This window comes from Aethalodelphis obliquidens, unplaced genomic scaffold, assembly GCF_003676395.1.
Source record: "Aethalodelphis obliquidens isolate GAN/ISIS:26980383/991018 unplaced genomic scaffold, ASM367639v1 scaffold3, whole genome shotgun sequence".
Lineage (NCBI taxonomy): Eukaryota > Metazoa > Chordata > Mammalia > Artiodactyla > Delphinidae > Aethalodelphis > Aethalodelphis obliquidens.
In genome coordinates, this window is record NW_020837947.1 from 21,917,827 (window position 1) to 21,938,340 (window position 20,514).

At 36.1% G+C, this 20,514-nt stretch overlaps 1 protein-coding gene across 5 annotated transcripts in view; it reads right to left on the reverse strand.

Annotated features, from left to right (window-relative positions):
- Positions 1-20,514, reverse strand: part of ADGRG6 (adhesion G protein-coupled receptor G6) — a 136,453-nt gene that overhangs the window by 33,008 nt on the left and 82,931 nt on the right. For all 5 annotated transcript variants that reach the window (XM_027084910.1, XM_027084928.1, XM_027084919.1 and 2 more), the window contains 10 exons: positions 19,302-19,387; positions 16,062-16,114; positions 14,978-15,040; positions 11,420-11,562; positions 8,365-8,476; positions 6,961-7,025; positions 6,155-6,365; positions 4,681-4,852; positions 3,493-3,633; positions 1,113-1,232 (listed from right to left, as the gene is read on the reverse strand). In XM_027084910.1, the coding sequence (XP_026940711.1) occupies positions 1,113-1,232; positions 3,493-3,633; positions 4,681-4,852; positions 6,155-6,365; positions 6,961-7,025; positions 8,365-8,476; positions 11,420-11,562; positions 14,978-15,040; positions 16,062-16,114; positions 19,302-19,387 (1,166 nt within the window). The remainder of the gene's footprint in view (positions 1-1,112; positions 1,233-3,492; positions 3,634-4,680; positions 4,853-6,154; positions 6,366-6,960; positions 7,026-8,364; positions 8,477-11,419; positions 11,563-14,977; positions 15,041-16,061; positions 16,115-19,301; positions 19,388-20,514) is intronic.

The window sequence follows — 20,514 nt, forward strand, 5'->3', positions numbered from 1 at the left end:
AAGGAAGGAAATTCTGACACATGCTATAATATAGATGGAACTTGAAAATACCAAGTGAAATAAGCCCATCACAAAAGGACAAATACTGTATGATTCCACTTATATGAGATACCAGAGTAGTCAAATTCATGGAGACAGTAGAATGGCAGTTTCCAGGGGTTGCGGGAGGGGCGACGGGAGTTGTTGTTTCATGGGGACATAGTTTCAGTTGGGGAAGATGAATAAGTTCTGGAGATGGATGTAGTGATGGTTGCAGAACAACGTGAATGTATTTAATTCCACAGAACTATACACTTAAAAATGGTTAAAATAGTAAATTTTATGTTATGTATATTTTACCACAATAAAAATTTTTTTATAGATGAAGGAGCTGAAACAAAGGAGGCCAAAGGGTAGAACAGGGAAGTCTCAGAGGTTTCGTGACAAAGCAGGGCTAATTCTTAGAAGACTTCAGTTCCAAGCCTTAGTCCTTATCAGCCAGCTCACTTCCTGCCTGCCTTCCTGCCTGCCTAATGGTCAAATCATGACTGGGACCCTCTATAAATCAGGGGAAAACTGTGGTTGGGCCATTTAAGACAATAAGAACCCCACATAATTTTATCAAATAAACAGATGACAGCAAGGGTAATGAAGCAAAAAAAAAAAAAAAAAAAAGCACAACATTTGCCAAGATTTTAGACAACTGCTAAGCTCCCAAAAAATGTCAACTCTCTTCTGTTTCTCCCATTTCCCTTCTGCTTTCCTAGTTTCAGTATTCTCTGGCTTTAAAAAGACAACCAAAACCTGTAATGACACAACTGTGCATCTACATCTAAGTCAGCTGAAGTAATTATATGTTGTTTCTCAAAAGGTGTGACTCTTTCCTTCACTCTTACTCTCTTTCAGATGACTGAATCCTAGACAAGACTAACTCCCCCCATCCCACCCCTGCCCTGCCGCCACTGTTCACCAGGACATTACGGCACTACCTGACTAGCTGGTCTCGCCTTTGTGGAAAACTGCCCCCTGCAAAAAAAGTACTAGTTACTTCTAATCATGTATTTTAAAAAAGGCCCCACAATTCTATCAAACAGTCTGCCTCTGTTCCATGGCTATTTGTAGCTTTTCCTTACCTGAGTCCTTGTATGTTTGATTTTAATTCGAACAGGATCCTTCAGATCCTGGATAGTAATGTTTCCAATACTGCATGCCATCACATAACTCACTAAGGTGCCTTTCTTGGTTCCTACATCCTTTTAAAGAAGAAAAAATTGTGTATTAGTCAGAAGTACACACTTTTATTTTATTTTGGTGCTCCAAAATAAGCAATCTGTCAGCACTTTTTACACTTAAGATCTTCAGTTATAGAACATCCTGTTTATAAGATCAAATTGCTAGCTTTCCTGAAAGAGCTCTGCTATTTCCCTTATTATAATAAATACATTGAGGGAACAGTATGAACCAATGCTGTAAGGCGATGTTCATAAAACTTCATTCTTCACTGTTGTGGCTGATGCCAGCCACTTAAAATCTGAAACAATGCAAACCCACAAATAATACACACTCATAAAAAGCTATGAAATCATTAGATCATTTCCCTATCCTAAAAAATAAATGAAGTTGTTTTCCTTTAGAGAAGTACCAAGGAAATATGGTGTGAAAAATAAAAATCAATTCATCTTTCATGTCCATGACAACAATCTGAGTGTTTACTAACGTAAACCTAGATGTAATTCTACCGGATTAAAGCCCCACCAGAACTTTTACCATCTCTGGCTGCACACTTGCAGGCATCTGTAGCTTCCACTTCAAAGATAAGGATGTCAGGAAATCAAATCTGTGCTGCAAAATGACTGGGACCAGTAGACTGTTTCTCCAGCAAGACCATCACCACTTTCTCCTTCCCTTTGTGTTTCCTGTTGAGCCTCCTGAATTTCTCTACAACAGCTTATAACTCAGCTGTTTTGAAATAATACAGGATTCCTTAAATGTTACCTAGCTCTCAGAATCCAGAATATAGCTTTTTATTACATTTGTGTGGTCTCTCTCAATAAAGTGGCTACGGCTTGGGGATACCCAGCCTTTCCTTTGAAAATACTCTTATGCTGTTCCCTGTGTGAGGGGAGTACCATAGAACCCTTACATTTTTTTCACTCTGCCATAAATTTACTTTAAAAACCAAACATATGTTTCCTAATAATGTCGCTGATTGGGAGATGCCAAAGGAGAAAGAAATGATCGCGTGAGAAGATGAGACTCAAAATGAAACTGTGACAGATTCTTACAAAGCTAAGACTTCTCCCAACTCCTCCGGCTGGGCTCCACCTCTCCTCTCAATGGCCCCCTCTCCCCCATTCACATCATCTAACACCTACTACATTTTTCGTATTATTATTATTATTATTTTGGCTGCATTGTACAGCATGCAGGATCTTAGTTCCCCAACCAGGGAAACCTCTGCCCCCTGCAGTGGAAGCGCAGAGTCTTAACCACTGGACGCCAGGGAAGTCCTCTTGCATTATTTTTAAAGGCGACATTGTTATAAGCCTCAGATAACTTTAACAAATGCAGTTTTACGTGTTTGTAGCTATTAAATCCTTCAGAGCAATTGCATGTAATTACATTCTTAATCTGCTCAAAATTTTTATATAGCTTGTTCTTAAAGCATTTGCTGATAACATTTTAAAATTTTTGAGTTAATGACTGTAAATGATTCCATGGTCCTCCTTTTACTTCCCTGTAGCCTCCTTTGCCATTCCTCTAAACATGACGTATGGCACAAGTCTTTTAAAAACATTTCTACTGGCTTTGAAACTTGCAGTTCTCGCTTACATAAGTCACACTGTTTGATATACACAGGTATCTTCAGTTTAATAGGTAACTTTTATTGAAAGGGCTCGGTGAAACTGCTCAGAACGGGTTGTACTTTCAAAGGCAACCAGAGGTCACCAGTGTTTGCTGGCAGGGGACTTTCTAGTATCTGGAAATGATGCCAATAAAAATGATAATATGTGCTCAGCACAATGCCACCCTACTCAGGGGATGTGGGAAGGCCAAAGGTCATTTGAAATACTAATGGGAAAACTGATTAAAGCCAAGAATGCTGCTCATTATGTAAACAGTGCTTCCTGCTGAATTAAAAAAAAAAAAAACTTTCCTTTGGCACACAATTTCTTTAACTCTGAAGATCTAAATTGCTGGAGAGCGTAAAATACTTAACAAAAGAAATAATAAATAATAACTTCTCCACAAATTCCATTTCTAATTGTATCATGCAAGTCTTAATCTGATTTATTTAAAAACCTTAAATGAACACATCCTATTAATAAGCATATAATTATCTAAAATAAAATATTTAAACAGTTATGTCAAAATTTTTCAGTTTTGAAAATACAGTAGATTAATTTTTCTATACCTCTTGATACATTTTCAAGAAATCTGAACTTTTATCTTTCCTTTTGAGCAATGAAACTCAATTTACGATTGAAAAATAATAATTTAATGAACTCTTACCTGGAAAAGTCCAGTTTTATTGAAGAAAGTAAACTGTGCTCTTTTAACTAATACAGAATCTTCTTCACTCAGGTTCTCAAGCAAGTTTGGAGGCAAAATTACAGAAGCCAGTGGATCCATTTGTCCACTCTCAAAATCCATCTGTCATACACACAGAGTATGTCAGTTGAGTAATCATATTTAAATTGCAGTAATAACTTTACTCCACAGGAGAGTAACTGCCAGCATCAACTTGGCCAGGACCAGGGCTCCCCTTTACCTCCGCCACAGTCACTGCCCTCAAGGCTGAATCCCTTACAGACAAAGGCCTGGATCTCATTCGCATTTTGCAAATGGGGCAAAATGGGATATGCACCGACATTAACTAAACACAAACTGAGAGATCTATAAATCAGTTGCCATTTTCAAGTATAAGAATTAGATTTACACTTAATAGACTTTGAGCTTTTCTCAAAACACACTACCAGAAAAATAACTACCAGGAAAAAGAAAAAAAAAAAAAGACGAGTTAATTTGTTTGCTGAGAATGAGTATCTTTGCATAGAGGAAGCAGCTGAAGTTTTCTGAACATTCTTGGGTACCATTTTTACTGAACCCACAGATCAGTCCAAAGAATGTTTTCCTGCATTAATCTGGCCCCAGATTTCGTGTTCAGCCTGCTTATCACTTGCCATTCCTAGCCTCTATACCATTGGTTCTCTAAGTACAATCCTCATACCAGCAGTACCAGCAATATCTGGGAACTTGTTAAAAGTGCAAATTTTGGAGATCCACTCAAGATCTACTAAATTAGAAGCTCTGGGGATGGGATCCAGCAATCTGTTTTGATAAGTCCTCCAGGTGATTATAATGTAGTTTGAGAACCACTGGCAAAGAGAATATACCATGCAGCTTCCCACCTTTGTGTCCTTAATAAATGTCTTCTGATTGAACAGCTCCCCATACCCCACTCTCAATAGGGTGGCACTCACTCATAATTTAATGCTTAGTTCCACTATCACCTCCTGTAGAGGGTAAACTGAAAGTATACCTCCTCTCTGCATCCACATGTCTTATGGTTACTACTGCTGTTAACCAAACTTCGGACTAGCCTTCCACCCCTGGAACTAAGATGTCGTTGCAGTAGCAACTAGCAGATGATCAGATTTTAATTCGTCGAATTAATTAAAGAAACCACTGGCTTATTACCTGGAAATATGATTCATTATTGCTTGGAAGACCAATGCTAAAATTTGAAATTTCATTGGTCTCTGGGGACACAGATGATACTCCAAGAGCCAAATTCCGAGTTGTGATATTCACATGCGATGTGCTATGTAGGTCAATCTTGAAGGCCAATTCATCAATTGTTTTTAAAGCTCTAAAGAAATGACAAATAATACCACTGTTAAGTGACACATTTTAGGTACTTGCACACATGTGATATCCTGCAGGACAAAATACAAACCAAATAAAATTGTCCTTAAACTTTTTCATCTTAACATGAATACCCACAACATTCCCCCAAACCACAATAACATCAGTTAAAACACTGAATCGTGGTGATAAATTCATCCTCAAGAGAAATACATGCTTTAAGGAAGAGCAACAATTAAGTCATCCTAAACAAATATTCTGTTTTTCATCTGTTTTAGCCTTTCTTTCCTCATATGAAAAATACCCTTCCTACTTCATAACTGAGTGAGAATCAAAGGAGATAACATGATAAAAGTATTTTTTGAATTGCAAGGCCCTGTAAAAAAAGTTTGTAATTGTTATGTGCATAAGGTAAGTTAGGGAATACATTTTAACAAAGACAAAATTTTCGTCAAAGAAATTTGGTTGAAAGGAAGGAAACAGAAAAAATTAAATATCTTAATACTAACACGCTAACTGATATAGTTGGATACAAACTGAATTGTGTAAAAATAGGTATATTTCACCCTGCCCTAGGCATTTTCATTTCAGAAGTATAACAGTCACAGAGGTGTGGCAGTTTTGTGTCACAGTCTGTAGGATAGTGACCTACAGCGACCAAGTTATGCCTAAAACATGTGAGCTGTTTGCTAACTGTCTCCTTTGCAAGCAAAAAGAAGTGTCATAAATTTATATATATATAATAGTTTATATTTTGAATTAACACCAGTTAACATTTTTCAGATGTAAACATTTTTCAGATGTAAAATGAAATACCAATTATGTCTTTTTTTTTTTTTTGCGGTACGCTGGCCTCTCACTGTTGTGGCCTCTACCGTTGCGGAGCACAGGCTCTGGACGCGCAGGCTCAGCGGCCATGGCTCACGGGCCCAGCCGCTCCGCGGCATGTGGGATCTTCCTGGACTGGGGCACGAACCCGTGTCCCCTGCATCGGCAGGCGGACTCTCAACCACTGCGCCACCAGGGAAGCCCCCAGTTATGTCTTTCTGGGACTATTTATATTATCTATCCAGATCGACAATCCCAATCAATTTGTAAATTATTTTCTCAGAAAAAAAAAAACCAAAATCAAAAACAGAACTTCGAAGTTTATTCTGTGAATGATCTTGGGAAATACCAATGGATCGTCTAGAGATTTAAATTATGAAAGCTGGGCACCAAGCATTCAGATCTGTGAGAAATTGTATAACAACATGTGTATCCAATAAATTTTACTCTCCAGAAGAAAACAAACAAACAAACTTACTCAGAAGAAGACTCAAGCAAGTCTCTGTCTGGACTGGTTAAGATATTAGAAAATATATTCATTAAAGTTGAGCCAAGCGTTATATCAATGTTTTCTTCTTTATTTACAATCCTTTTGACCTGTTCTACGATGCTGGTGATATTGGCTGAGTTTAATGTCTGCCCATCACCAGTTAAATTTAAAATCTGATTGGCAACTTCATTTGCTTCACCTAAAAAATGGCAGAAGAACAACATAGAGTTTTACCTGTGTATTATGAGCATTTCCAAGAATCCAAAACATAGTATGGTATTTCACTTCATAGTAAAGTAGTAAGTCAGTTTTCCTGGGTGTACCCCTTACCACAATTTTAACAGGACAACAGTATTTCGTTATACTCAGAAACTAATTTCTCTCTTTAGTAAGACACAAATTGTGCTTTTAAGCAACTTAGGTAAGTAACTTGGAGGGACCAATATTCACAAATGGTTCTAAGAGAGATACCCCCAGAATCACTAAATAAGTATATATTTTCTGCTTAAAAAAAATACAGAACTATAAAACGTTGATACAAATTTTAATTTATATATTCTCTTCTCCAAAATTTTATGACTATTTTTAATCTCCTACAGAATGAATAGAACAGAAAGTCAGAATGAGGCAAAACGGTATTTTCTATCTTAAGTGAGTGAAGCAATCATTTGCTTAGCTTTTAGTATTATAGTGGTATCACAGAACAGAAGAACATGTTTGAAGAGGATGAAAACCGTGAAGCTCGAGGTCATCTCATTTTGCCTTTGAGAAATGAAGACAAATCTCTCACTTACTTGAGCAATTGGAGATATCAGGAGGACCCCAGTAAGCTAGAGATGTGTTGGCAGGGTCATGGTGACTATAAAACAAACAAACAAAAAAGGTATTGTAAATATTTGGCATACATGACACTATAGCTGACAAAATTGCTTAATAATAAGCTTTAGAATTTCCCTTAATATCTAGGTAAGTTTCATTTGAAGATAAGACTATAATACATTGACATAAAACTCATATTAAAAGTTCTTATTGGAAAAAAAATCAGGTGCATGCATCAGGGAAAGAAAATACTAGCAACAGCCTATTGTAACCTAGGCTACATCAGGTTACTAAGGTTAAAAGCAGAGTTGGTAACGTGGATCAAGTACTGCTTTAAGAACTTTCCAGATAAAATCTCATTTTTGATTTCACTTAACTCTGTAAAGCAGATTATAATCCACATTTTAGAGATGAAGAAATAGACTGAGCTAAATCAAGGAATTTTCCAAGGTCTCACAGCCAGGAAGAGGTAGAGCTACAATTCAAATCCATGTCCGCAGGGCTCTGAAGCCCCTTTCTTCCCTCTCCACCACGTGTCAAACCAAGCAGTGGGGGCAAAGTATTTCTATGTGGGCAGTTTCAGTGTATGAATTTCCCTGCAAGAAAACTCTAACTGAAGGAGGGTGGAGGGTGAGGAACTAGATCTGACTTGTTATTCGGTGAATCCTCTGCAGTCAACCTGTCTGAGGTTTCCGTTCAATATTTAGGAAAAATCCACACCCTAACAGTCTCCACTAGCAGACTGCCCTAACCTGGATCTTGTCTTTATAATACTCTTACTGTCTCTTTCCCCTTCCAACAATAACCACTCCAGAAAGTTAAAAAGACTCAGAATGTCAGATGTATGTTATGAGGCTGTGAGTTTGTTCATCCACACATAAGGTGCTTTGCTCTAGAACCACCCTCTGGTTTCCAAATTGCTCTGTCTTTCTTTGGAGAAGCCTAAATTAGCATGTTTCTTGGAGAGAGAAAAAAAGGGCTTTTCTTGGTAACCTACCTGTCTTGTCTTTACCTCACATGGATTTCACATACACAACAGAGATTCCCGCCCTTCTTTCCAATTAATATACACTGCACGGGAACTACGGTGCAACACCTGTAACCCTGGGAAGGTAGGTTCCATGGAATTTGCTGGCAAGAGTCAGGGACTTCCCAGGTGGCACAGTGGATAAGACTCCGCACTCCCAATGTATGAGGCCCGGTTTCGATCCCTGATCAGGGAACTAGATCCCACATGCATGCTGCAACTAAGAGTTCGCATGCCGCAACTAAGGAGCCTGCCTGCCGCAACTAAGGAGCCCACCTGCTGCAACTAAGACAAGGCACAACCAAATAAATAAATAAACTAAATAAATACTAAAAAAAAAAGAAAGTATTACCATGTCCGTGAAGCATAGAAGCCCGGCTTCCCTGGACAGGGAGCATTGTATACAGAAGGTTGGATGGCTGGCCATTTATAGCCTTTGGGGTCCTCATCATCATGACATATACCTATGTGAAAATACGAGAAATATTAACCTATTTTTTGAAATTAGAGGTGCAAGATGAGAACAAGACAACAATGTTGGTAATTAGGTATTTATTCCATGCAATACTAAAATACTAGGTTTTTATGTTCAGAATTTGTAAAAGTTTAGAAGTTATGAAAAATAAATATTAACTACATTTCATATTTTAAATTACATGTTACAAAACTATCAAATAAAAAAACACACTTATGCAAGTATAAACATGAAACTTATAATATCATTCTAATGTAAATCATTAGTAGATAAAATTAGTAAAACAGAGGTTTATTAAAAAAAAAAACACACTACATAAAATGAAAACTGTCCTGAAAAATTCAAAATGTAATTTAATCTTTTTCAAAGGGGAAAGGCTATAAAACAGTGCCTCAATAGTGTTGTCACTGAGTTGCCAGCATATTTTATGGAAACAGTTTCTAGCTGTTCTGAAAGCATATTTCACCTGGAAGTTTGCTGGGGGAATGACAAGAAGACACCTGTAGGCCACACATTGTACACACATGCCTTCATCTTCAAATCATCCCACCTGTTGTTTGAAAACTCTCCAGGCGAGTTTTATGACATAAATCACTCAGATTTTACACTTAAAAAATATCAAAATAAAAGCACTATATCAACAGCAACAACAAAATCTCGTATTTCAGTACTGAAAAATAAGTTACACTAAGACTACTGGGAACCAGTATTGTAGTCACCAACTGAACATTTAAATAACTTTCCCATTTATATTCTGAGTTTTTTTTCCAATTGGTGGAAATTTTTCTTCATAGACCCACTTGCAGAAGAACAATAAAGTATAGGATTTAAATTAAGTGGTATAAATTACTTGTCTAAGTAATTCCTCAGCCTCTGAGGACAGAGATAAGGTTGGTCCTCATGAGGCTCCTTTGCCACGTACAAACTACCATTCATCAAGCTCCTTCTCTGTGGAGACCCTTATGTGTGAAAGGGCAGCGTTTGGACTCTGCTCATCCCCAAGAAGCTCTGTTTATTAAATAAGCAAGCATTTTCCCACAGAGGCTCAGAAACTGCTGTTGTTGATGACGGTAACGATGATTTGCATTCTTTAACCTCAACGAGTTCCTTATACATCCATCCCTCAGTATTCTCGAGGGACTGGTTCCAGGAAACACCCCCCTCAACACACACACACACACACACACACACACACACACACACACACACACACACACAAGATAACAAAATCCGAGGAAGCTCACGTCCCTTGTGTAAAATGGTGTAATATTTGCAATAACCTATGCACATCCTCCTGTATACTTTAAATCATCACTAGATTACTTATAGTAACAAATACTGTGTAAAAGCTATGTAAATAGTTTTAAATATAATGTATATTTCAAGTTTTGATTTCTGGAACTTTCTGAATTTTTTCCCCCAAATATTTATTTATTTATTTTTTGTAGTACTCAGGCCTCTCACTGTTGTGGCCTCTCCCGTTGCAAAGCACAGGCTCCGGACGCGCAGGCTCAGCGGCCATGGCTCACGGGCGTAACCGCTCCACGGCATGTGGGATCTTCCCGGACCAGGGCACGAACCCGTGTCCCCTGCATCGGCAGGCGGACTCTCAACCACTGCACCACCAGGGAAGCCCCCCCCGCAAATATTTTTGATCCAAGGTTGGTTGAATCTACAGATGCAGAACCCGTGGAAATGGGGGGCTGACTGTAACTGTGTATGTTGACAAATTAGAGATGGGTGGTTTCTCACAGAAGCAAAGATGCCTGTTTCTTTATTATATTGTGATTCTGGCCTCAGCCATAATCCTGCTCTTAGAGGCTGAGGAATAGCTGCTTCCCCCACTTCAACCTCCTGCATGTGTGTATAAGGAAATGTGTCAAAGTTTCCCCTTCTTTTGAGCTCTACTAATATACCTAATCAACTGTCATCATAACATTAGAATAATAACGTTATTTTTTGTTATCCATATTTTGATCATTTACTTTTCTAAAATATGCCCATCAAGCCTCATTTGTTTATTTATTCAGGTATTTAAGGGTTGGGGGATATGCTGGTTGCTGGGGGGAGGTAGGAAGTGAGGGTGTTAGAAAAATAAGATGTGTTCTCAAGCCAGGGGAAATTCCTGTTTAAAGAAAATGTATGAAGCTGTGGACAGCTTGAAGTGGAGTCTCCAAGACAGTGATATCTATTCGTACATGATGATGTTAGAAAAGGCTTCATAGAAGAGGTGACTTTGACTGTCCTTAATACTATATAGTTGATCATCAGGTGGGCAGTGAAAGGAGAGGAGAGAAGTGTGGGCAAAGACAGAGAAAAGAGCACTGCACGTTTGGGGAGGTGCTCGAAGCACCACACCTGTGGTTGGAGTTTAGGATGTGAATGGCATCCAGGTGAGAACTGAATCTAGGTCCAGGATAACTCCCAGATTTCTGGCCTATTCCAGCAAAGACGGTGGTATCTTTAATGGAGACAGAGAACATAAGAGAAGAGGATGTTTTATAACACGAAATAGTCTTTTATAAGATTTACCTCATTAGAGATCCCAAATGCACACACACACACACACACACACACACACACACACACACACACACTCTCTATTCCTAAAGTTGAAGCCAATTCTGCTCAAGGTTATCTTGGCATTTTGCTCATATTCTTAGTATTTTCATAATAGGTTCCTAAAATAGGGTATAAACTTTCATCTGCCTCTTTCATTCCCTTGGATTCACAGGTATCAAGGTACTACCTTTTATGCTAACCTTGTCACCCATTTGTTAACAATGTCACCAATAGGATGAATTTCATCATCAGAAAAAAATAGCTTTAAATAAGCAAACACACAAAGGAAGAATATTTTTGTTGTTGTTTCAATTAAACCTGGATAGTAGTCACATAAAACACATATTATAAAAATATTAAAGGCACTTACCCAGTCGCCTCACGTTCACTCTGTGTAGCCTCAAGCCCTCATCCAGGGACTCATTATTTCTTAAGAGCTTCTGCTGAATGGTTCTTCCTTCTAAATCAGGATTGTTGGTAGCATTGTAAACTAGAAGGGCCAAAATCACCAACCTAGGAAAACAATTCCGATAGAATTGTTGGTGGTGCTATTGACCAGTTGGTTGGTTTTTGGGTGGAAAAATAGAACATTTGGATATGGTAGTAAGAGGGTGACCATAAAGTGCTGAGACTGAAGAAATATGCCAAGGCACTCAAAGACTTCTGCCACTGCACAAATTATAATGTTAAAAAAATCTCAATATGAATAGATTTTATAAGATACTGCCTGTATCATCTACCATATCACCCCATTTCTTTTGAGAAATTCTTTTAAGTAATGTTTTACAGCATACATGCAAGAAAGGCCATATTTGTGGTTAATTCCACATTGTTTCTTTAAAGCAAAAAATAAAGTTTTTCAAGAAGAATTAGAATTTCAACTAATCTGACTAAACTTTTAACTTTTGAAAGTATTAAGTGTTATTGTTTACAAATACATTACAATTTCTCCAGAATTGTGATAAATGATTTTCTATCTCCATGAAGTATTTACTAGTACTTTGTACACTGAAAAGTTACAAAATAAGTACTTGAAATTCACTCAGTTATTGGTCAGCATATCACTGAAGAAGTTTATAGACTGCCTGACCCTGCATGTCTTTAAAAAGAAAATATCTCTACGGGAAGCAGAGACATATCCTAAAAGCCCCACCAAAACTTTGGTTCTACTATTTGAAGTAATATAATTTTCTCTTCTATTGTAATCACAGCTGTAGTCAAGAGCAGAAATCAAAAGATGCCCAAGTGAACTCAGTAGAACTGTGTTACTGTGAAGTCCTCAGTGGAGAGGCAGTAGCATATTTTATTTATGAAATTCTGTGGGTATCAGTATAAATGAAATAGAGTATTAACATATTTGTGATGCTTAAAAAAAGAAAAGTAAGTGAAATATTTGCTATTCAAGGTTAGGTGAAATTTAAAAGTGGCCCTATTTTTTCCCTAACTATCTGTGCTAATCTCAAGGACAACATACTTCACAATTCTCATAATTCACTCTGAAAAGCTATTTATCTCTAAAATCATTTACTGCTTAATGTTCATATATGAGTCATATTTCAGGATGAGACAAACATAGATGTGAAATATAATGGTGAATTGTGATAGCTTAATAATTTGTTCAACGGCCTATTAAAAAAAAGTATCCCTTGATTAAATTATTGTTGGAAACTAACCTTTGCCACTCCAGTAACTGAGAACTTATAGTTGGGAATATGACCTTTCACTTCCTTTGAATATTGAGAACACAGTACAATGTGGATGGTACTGACCCAAATTCAGCAATTCAAGAATGACCGTGCGTTTTCACAGGTCTTATCTGTGTTGCTTTCCTCTCTCATCCTGGAAACTGAAACTATTTTATGGTTCTGTAAAGTCCAGTTCTATCTGTTGTTACTATCAATTGTTCTTTATTTGAATAAACCAGTCTCTGCAGCTTTGGTTTCCTGTCTGCCTAGGTAATAGAGTATGATAGCATTATCTAAAGCTAGGGTCTGTGTTAAGTGTAACAATCTGATTGAAAGAAAAGGTTGGGAAAAAAGCGTGTGTGAAGACTCGTAGATTGTTGTTTGGACAAAAACTATGAGAGACTGTAAAAGTTCATCCATGAACATAAAAGAAACAGCAAGCAGAAAGAAAGAAATGGAGGTAAAGCCAGTAAGAACAAATTTTAAAGCAATGCCGGAGTTCATACCAAAGAAAAACAAAATGTGTGGATTTTCCCATATACATTGTCTAAGTTCATTCTCCCTAAAATTTTCTGTAAAATTACCCATTGGTTTGACAGACAGGAAACTGAGATTCCATGAACTTAAATGCTTTTTGAACAAGAGTTTCTAAGGTGCTGACATATATTCATGATGGCTGATTTTAGTATTGTCAGGCAGTAGAGGAATCACTTTAAGTGGGACTGCAGCATGGCAGCACAAAGTCAAAAATCCCGGCTTTTCATATTGGTTGGTTGATCTTGGGCAATTCACTGGGTCTTAGTTTTGTCACTGGTTGAAAGGGCAGGATGCTACCTGCCTTATCTATGTCAGGGAGTAATTGGGAGAGGGAATCCAATGAGCCAGTGAATGTGACAGTGCTTGGAATCATAAAGTGCTGTGCAAATGTAAGGAGACACTGCGATGAAGCTTACAATGAGGATGAGGATGATGATTATGCTTCCAAGAAGCATTGGTTTAATATATTTATACTTCTGAGAAATATGCTATTTGGCTCTTCTTATAAAATTGCACTGTTAGAATCTGAGTTTGAGCCCTCTGCAGAGGGTATACCATTGGAGATACCCTGAACTAGGGCTGCCACAACTGCAAGACAAAGTGTCCAGCAAAGCGATCCAGATAATTGCTGGATCCATTATTCAAGCTCAATATGATCTAGCAGTAAGGTTTGGAAAAAAGAAATTATTTGCCTAAATAGAGGAGAAAAGTCCTGTTACCATCAAGAATACAGTGTTAAAATACATTAAATACATTATTTGTTCTTTAGATCACAAAGGAAAAGGAACAATTCCAGAAAATAAAAAACAACTTTCCCTAACCAGGTGGCCCAATCCAGTCTGTTGAATACTTACAGAAATAAGTTTGAAATATAATCTTAAAGACGTGTTTTTCTAATGCCGAATAGAAAAAGAAAAAAAAATAAGAAAACTCTCTAGTCAACTCTCATATGAAATTTTATTACTAGCTTCTCATAGTAAGAATGTATCACCTGAAAAGAGATGTATTCCATCATTATAGTTGTAAATACATAATATTAATTCAGTCAATTGAAACTGAGTAAGAGATGTGAACTTTTGCTTTTCAACTAATATTTTTATTCTGTGGAGATGCAATATATCACCTGAACACAACTACATTTATTTCATGTAGGAGTTTACATTATTTTTTAAGAACAGTTGGCCTTTAAATGCCAACTATTACATATGGTGAACATATCCATTAAATTACCTGCCTGCATAAGTCATGACCTTGATATAAATTTAAAAATGAAGACTTCAGAAAATTAGCCGATGGCTTTGAATGTTGAAAATATTTCAGCATCTATCACCCATATTATTAGATGCTATTGTACATAAGTACCTTACTTGAAATAACACTATAATTATTTTCTTTCTTTGAAGGTCTCTGAAATTTCAAATAAGAGGTAATTGGTTATCATAAACTGGAAATACTAAAACTAACAAATGTTCTACTTCTGCATTATTTTTTATCAGATGTACATTTCTACCCAGTCTGCTATATTACAGTTTTAACTACAGGGAAAAAAAAGAAGACTGTCCACTAGAGATAAAGACATAATTTAAATGTGCCACTGGATTGAAATGTTTCTCTCCTACTGCACTGATTTCATTTCTCTACCAGACAGTCAAAGCAGAGAGCAAGAGAAAGATGTTACATTTTCTGCAAGACGTTGCCAGCGTTACCTTTGATCATTCACAATGCTTCTCCTCACTTTAATCTTGTCCTCTCCAGTGCTCAGGTGAAAACTAAAAATACAAATAAGTACATTCATTATCAGCTTCATCTGCTGCACGATCAACAACAAAATTTGAGGACGTGAGAGAAAGAGGCAGAAAGGACATTCTAAGTCAGTGTTTGCAAATGTGTGTTCTGAGGTCTTAGTTCTTTCATATGCCTGAGACGAAACAGCTCCATGGTCAAATAAAGCTTGACAGCTACGTGCCTTCTCTCTCTCTCTCTAAGATTCATGATGCATATCAGTACACGAAAGAACCTGAGATGCTTGGATATACAGAAACTTGCTTCAGTTTGTTTAATAATTTAGCTCCTGAACTAATTTGACTTTTTGATCCCTTTTTCTGTGTTATTACATCTCTTAGGTTCACAGAAAACATGTTTAGGGTTCATCAAATACACTTTAGAAACTAATTTAAGTATAAAACTGTAAAAACAAGGTGCAGAGGAAGACAGGTGAATGACAATATCTGCTAGAAATTCAGTGGAGTGTTTAAATAGAAGATTAGTGAAAGATAATTTTGAAAGGCCAAGTTGCAATCAGACTGTAGATGTCTTATCTTGTAGAAAAATCGTCTCCAAACTGGGGTGCATGCAACCCAGGGGGTGCTCTAGATGATCTACTGGGGTGTGAGAAGCAAGTAACAGAACTTCCATTTATATTTAATTATCCTCGCAGTTTATGATACATTATAACATAATATATTGGTTAAGTAATATACACACATGCATATATACAATTTATTTAAAATCACAAATATATTTTGGAAGTACAAACTACATTTTAAAAAATGATTGGGATCTACAATCAAAATTTTTAAAACCACTGCTGCATCATTGAAGCTTTTTGTGCAAAGAAATGATATAATATAGAGTTGTTTTAGAAAGATTATGAATATGGTGTGTGTGTATGTCTGTACTTACATGTATGTGTGTGCAGGAATAACCAGAGAGAGAGGGGGAGAGAGAGAGGGAGACAGAAGTATTAAATTAGACACTACTTTTTATTTCTCAATTTATTCTGTCATTTACCTGATATTAACCACATAAACAGTATAGTTCCAATTCTGGAAGGTTGAATTGAGCTGAAAATACAATAGAAAAGGATAAGTTTGAGTAATACTTTTAAATAGTTAAAAAAAAAAATTTAAATCCAGTTTCTTCTCTCCCATAAAGTGTTACTGAAATAAGACCCTGGGAAAATTCCGAAGAACTAGAGCAGTGAAAGAAAGTACAGATAACAGTTACTAGATCACTGTATGCCAAGAACCTTACAAATGTTATTTCCTTCATTCTCACAACTAATGAGATAGGTATTATCTGCACTGTCCTCCCACCCACTACACAAAGAAACTGAGCTTCACAGAGATGAAATAGCTTGACCAAGCTGCAACTAAGAAGTAGCAGATCCCAGATTGGAACCCAAGTCTTGTCTGTCTGCAAACACTATACGTTCGTCTCCAGCCCCTATTATAAAGGGCTTTCTCTGTAATGGGCCTTCAAATTAGCTGTAACACTGAAAACTTAGCTGCAATAGGGTACACAGGGAAGATGAGCACAATACACACCTTCCATATTCTTCATCCAACAATCACTGAAATGCATTAACATGTTTTTCTAGCAATTACCATGTCAGAAGAATATTAGTAGTAAGAAAAATTATAAGTTAACAATATAAACCTTTAAAAAAACAAAAAAGTTCAACATTATGGGGAACTGTGTTATAATTGTTATGTGGTCATTTAAAAATTTTTATGGGTCTCAGCACCAGACGTTTTAATGAAGCAATGGATTCCTCTCAGTATAAATAAAAACCTCCCATATGCATTGTCTAACACAATCACAGACCACCATTTCTTTACTGACACTAAATTCTCTTACTTATATATCTCTTCCAAAGAGTTTTTAGGTCTTGTTTCATACACATGTTTAGCCTTCCTTGTAAGCATTTTTAAAATGAATGTAAATTCTAGGAAATTCTGGCAAGAAGTATTAAATTATTTTTAAATTATAAACAGTAATAATATGAAACAGTATGAAATAGTAATAATATGAAATAATAATATGAAATAGTAATAATATGAAATATATTTTCCTGTTTCCAAATATCTGCTCTGGTATCTTACACCTTAAGGGAAAAGTGTCCATTAAAGTTTAGCTTCAGAATAAAATGATGTTCTGTTGAAAACCATGCATGAAATAAATATAAATGTAAAATTATACCTTGTCTAAAGCATAAACTTTCCAATGAATGCTAATTTACAGAATTAATAATATTAGAAGTGGTTCCTTTGAGAATAAAAATAAAGAATTTTATATTTTGACTAACACAGCATTGTAAATCAACTATACTTCAATAAAATAAATTTAAAAAATAGAAGTTTTATCTTTTGAAAACATTCTGACTTTAAAAAAGCAGAGAGAAGAATGCTGGAAAGAAAACAAGATGCAAGATTATACTCATTCAGTAAAGCCCTTTCTTGCCTTTAAAAATAAGACTATGTTTTCCTACCATTCTTCAAATATCTATCTATATCAATATCTATCTACATATAAACATATATATGTATGTATAAAGTATTATCACCACTACCTCTTATTGTATGGTTTAACTTTCTTTTGCTACCAAGGACACACTTATTAGACAGCTACCATGTACGAAAACCTATTTTTCTTACTTCAGAATGTATACCCAAATGACAAATGACTTTTTTCACAAAAATTGTCTGAACTGTAGTAGTACATAAAAACAGTACATGGTCTCACAGTATGCTGTAGATAGGAAATAAAATAATAGAAAAAATAGAAACCTATGGAAAGTTAAATTTTTGATATTGTTATAGAGAAGAAGAAAATTTTTTTAACCCTTAGGCTGTATTTGTAAGAAAAATAAGAAAATAAAATGCTTAGGGTTTTTTTAACTGGAAATTACCAAAATTTTAACCAATAGAATGCTGGTTAAATAAATTATAACCCAAATATCCATCAGCAGAAAACTTGTTAAATAAATGACTAGAGAGCCACATAATGGAATATTGTACCCTGTTTTTTTAAAAAATGATAAGGACGGTCTCTGTGTACTGATACTGCAAATCTGGCAATAACAAAAATAAGTACAGTGTGGAATGGTGTGTGCAATATGCTACTTTTAATATAAAAAGGAAAAAAAAAGGATGTATAGTCATTTTCTTTTACAGTCACAAACAAATTCTTGAAAAACCCAAGAAAAACTAACAGTGATTTCTATGCAGACAGGTTGGCCTCCAGGCAGATGAGTGTCAAGGATGGTGAAAGATATTCATGATATATCTTTTTATATTTAGTGGTTTTTGAATCAAACATTCAATTAAATAAAAAAATAAGAAATGTATTTTTAAAAACAGTGCTGAACAAATGAATGAATTCACTGCTTGTTCCAGCCAACACCTGAAGATAGGGCCCATCTCCCAGTCTCTGTGGGAGGATAGGAGCCTAACTTCGATAGGCACCAGTTAGCAACCCCAGAAGGGTTTCTTATGGACCAACCACCCCTCCCACTTCTTTGTAATTTTTCACTTTCCTGACTCTGTTCAAGTCCCTACCATTCCTCCTCCGTCCACCCTCACTGTTCCTTTAAAACCCCCAGTCACCTCTGCACAAATCAGAATGGGGCTCAGCACGTTCTCCTACTGTCAGTGGTTACTGAATAAAACCTGCTTTCACTGCTTTAAAAAAAACAGAACAGGGCTTCCCTGGTGGCGCAGTGGTTGAGAGTCCGCCTGCCGATGCAGGGGACGCAGGTTCGTGCCCCCGTCCGGGAAGATCCCACATGCTGCGGAGCGGCTGGGCCTGTGAGCCATGGCCGCTGAACCTGTGCGTCCGGAGCCTGTCCTCCGCAACGGGAGAGGCCGCAACAGAGAGAGGCCCGCACACCACAAAATAAAATAAAATAAAAAATAAATTAAAAATAAATAAAACAGAACAAAAACAAAGTGCTGAAAATGTATGGATATAACAGTAAATAAACATACCTCTCAAAACACTTTTCCATTTGTGAGGCACCTTTCTTATTTGACATAATAGTCTATTAGGCTCTTTCTTGTCCTTATTCAAATGTATCTCTCTTTCTATTCAAAAGTGCAATATCTCACTTATATATCTATACATACATTTATAATGAATAGTATCTATGTTTCAGTATGATCTGTGGATTCAGTTAGACAGTAGAGTCTTTTCCAGATTTCCAGAGATTAAAGTCTTAAAGCCAATAAAGAAATTTTACAATTCACTTACCCATTCGGCCACCTTGCTCTGTACTTTTACCTCGGGGTGATGAAGGATGTTTTGAATCTCTATGAAAATTCTATAAATAATTCCATCTGTCCATTGGAAATAAGATTTAGTCCATTAATTATATTTTACAGTCATATACTTATCAGCTTACACTTACAAGGACATGATTTCATACAACTTAAAAGAAACGCCTTCTACATAGGTACAGAAAATTTACAAGATATTTTAACTTCATTCTCATTGACCTTCGCAACTTTTTAGAAATAGTTATCATTTAGTTTACTCTTATGAAGTCATTGTTTCTAAATTATCACCTGCATATGTTTCTTCATATTTTTTAATTCTATAGAATTCTATCTCCTGTATGTAAAATGGTGATTTTTCAGGTACAATTTGATTTGTTGTAACAAAAAATTATCCTTTTTTTCTATATTACGAAGAATGATAGTTTGGAATGTGAAAACTTGAGTAAGATGATGGGCAGAACTTAATTTGGAAAAGAACAGGCATCACATATTTTTGGCCCACAGCCCCTTATCCTCTCTGTCCTCTTTCCCCTCTTCACTAAAACAATTACTTCCATTAAGTTATTGGGTTGTATTTCACCAGATTTTTTTATCAAAATTCTATAAATGTAGTCATTTGTATCAAGTAAAGGGGGAAAAAAGAAAGAATATTTGCAGATGGAATTTTAACTGGACTCACTTGCTTTTAAAAGAAAATCCTATGTCAGAAGGAGGTTCAGCTTTTTTTTGGGGGGGGTGGCAGGGTGCAATCTTTAAAGTAGTCTGCCATATATATATATTTTTAAAATGAAAATCAAACTGACCAGCCAGGGTTTGCTAAATCTCTCTCTATGTGTGTTATAGGGTACCTTACTAAAAGTAGCTAATGAGAAAAAAAATCTTTTTAAAAATGGTAGGTTATATACAGAAAAAAATATTGATTCTTCATTATTGTCAATCAGTCATCTACCTTCATGCTTACAAACATGAGAAAAATATGCATAGAAAATGTAAAAGTATATAATTAAAACAATGGGAAATAGATTTAATGAAGATTTGGGGGAGGCAGTAGATAAAAGTACAAAAGTATGCCTCTGGGAACTCCCAAATCTACCAAAATGCAAATTCCAGTCATACTCCTAAAAGAATGTTTTTCCACTACAGGGGTCAGAAACTCATGCTAAAATAAATTGCCGCTCCCAGGTATA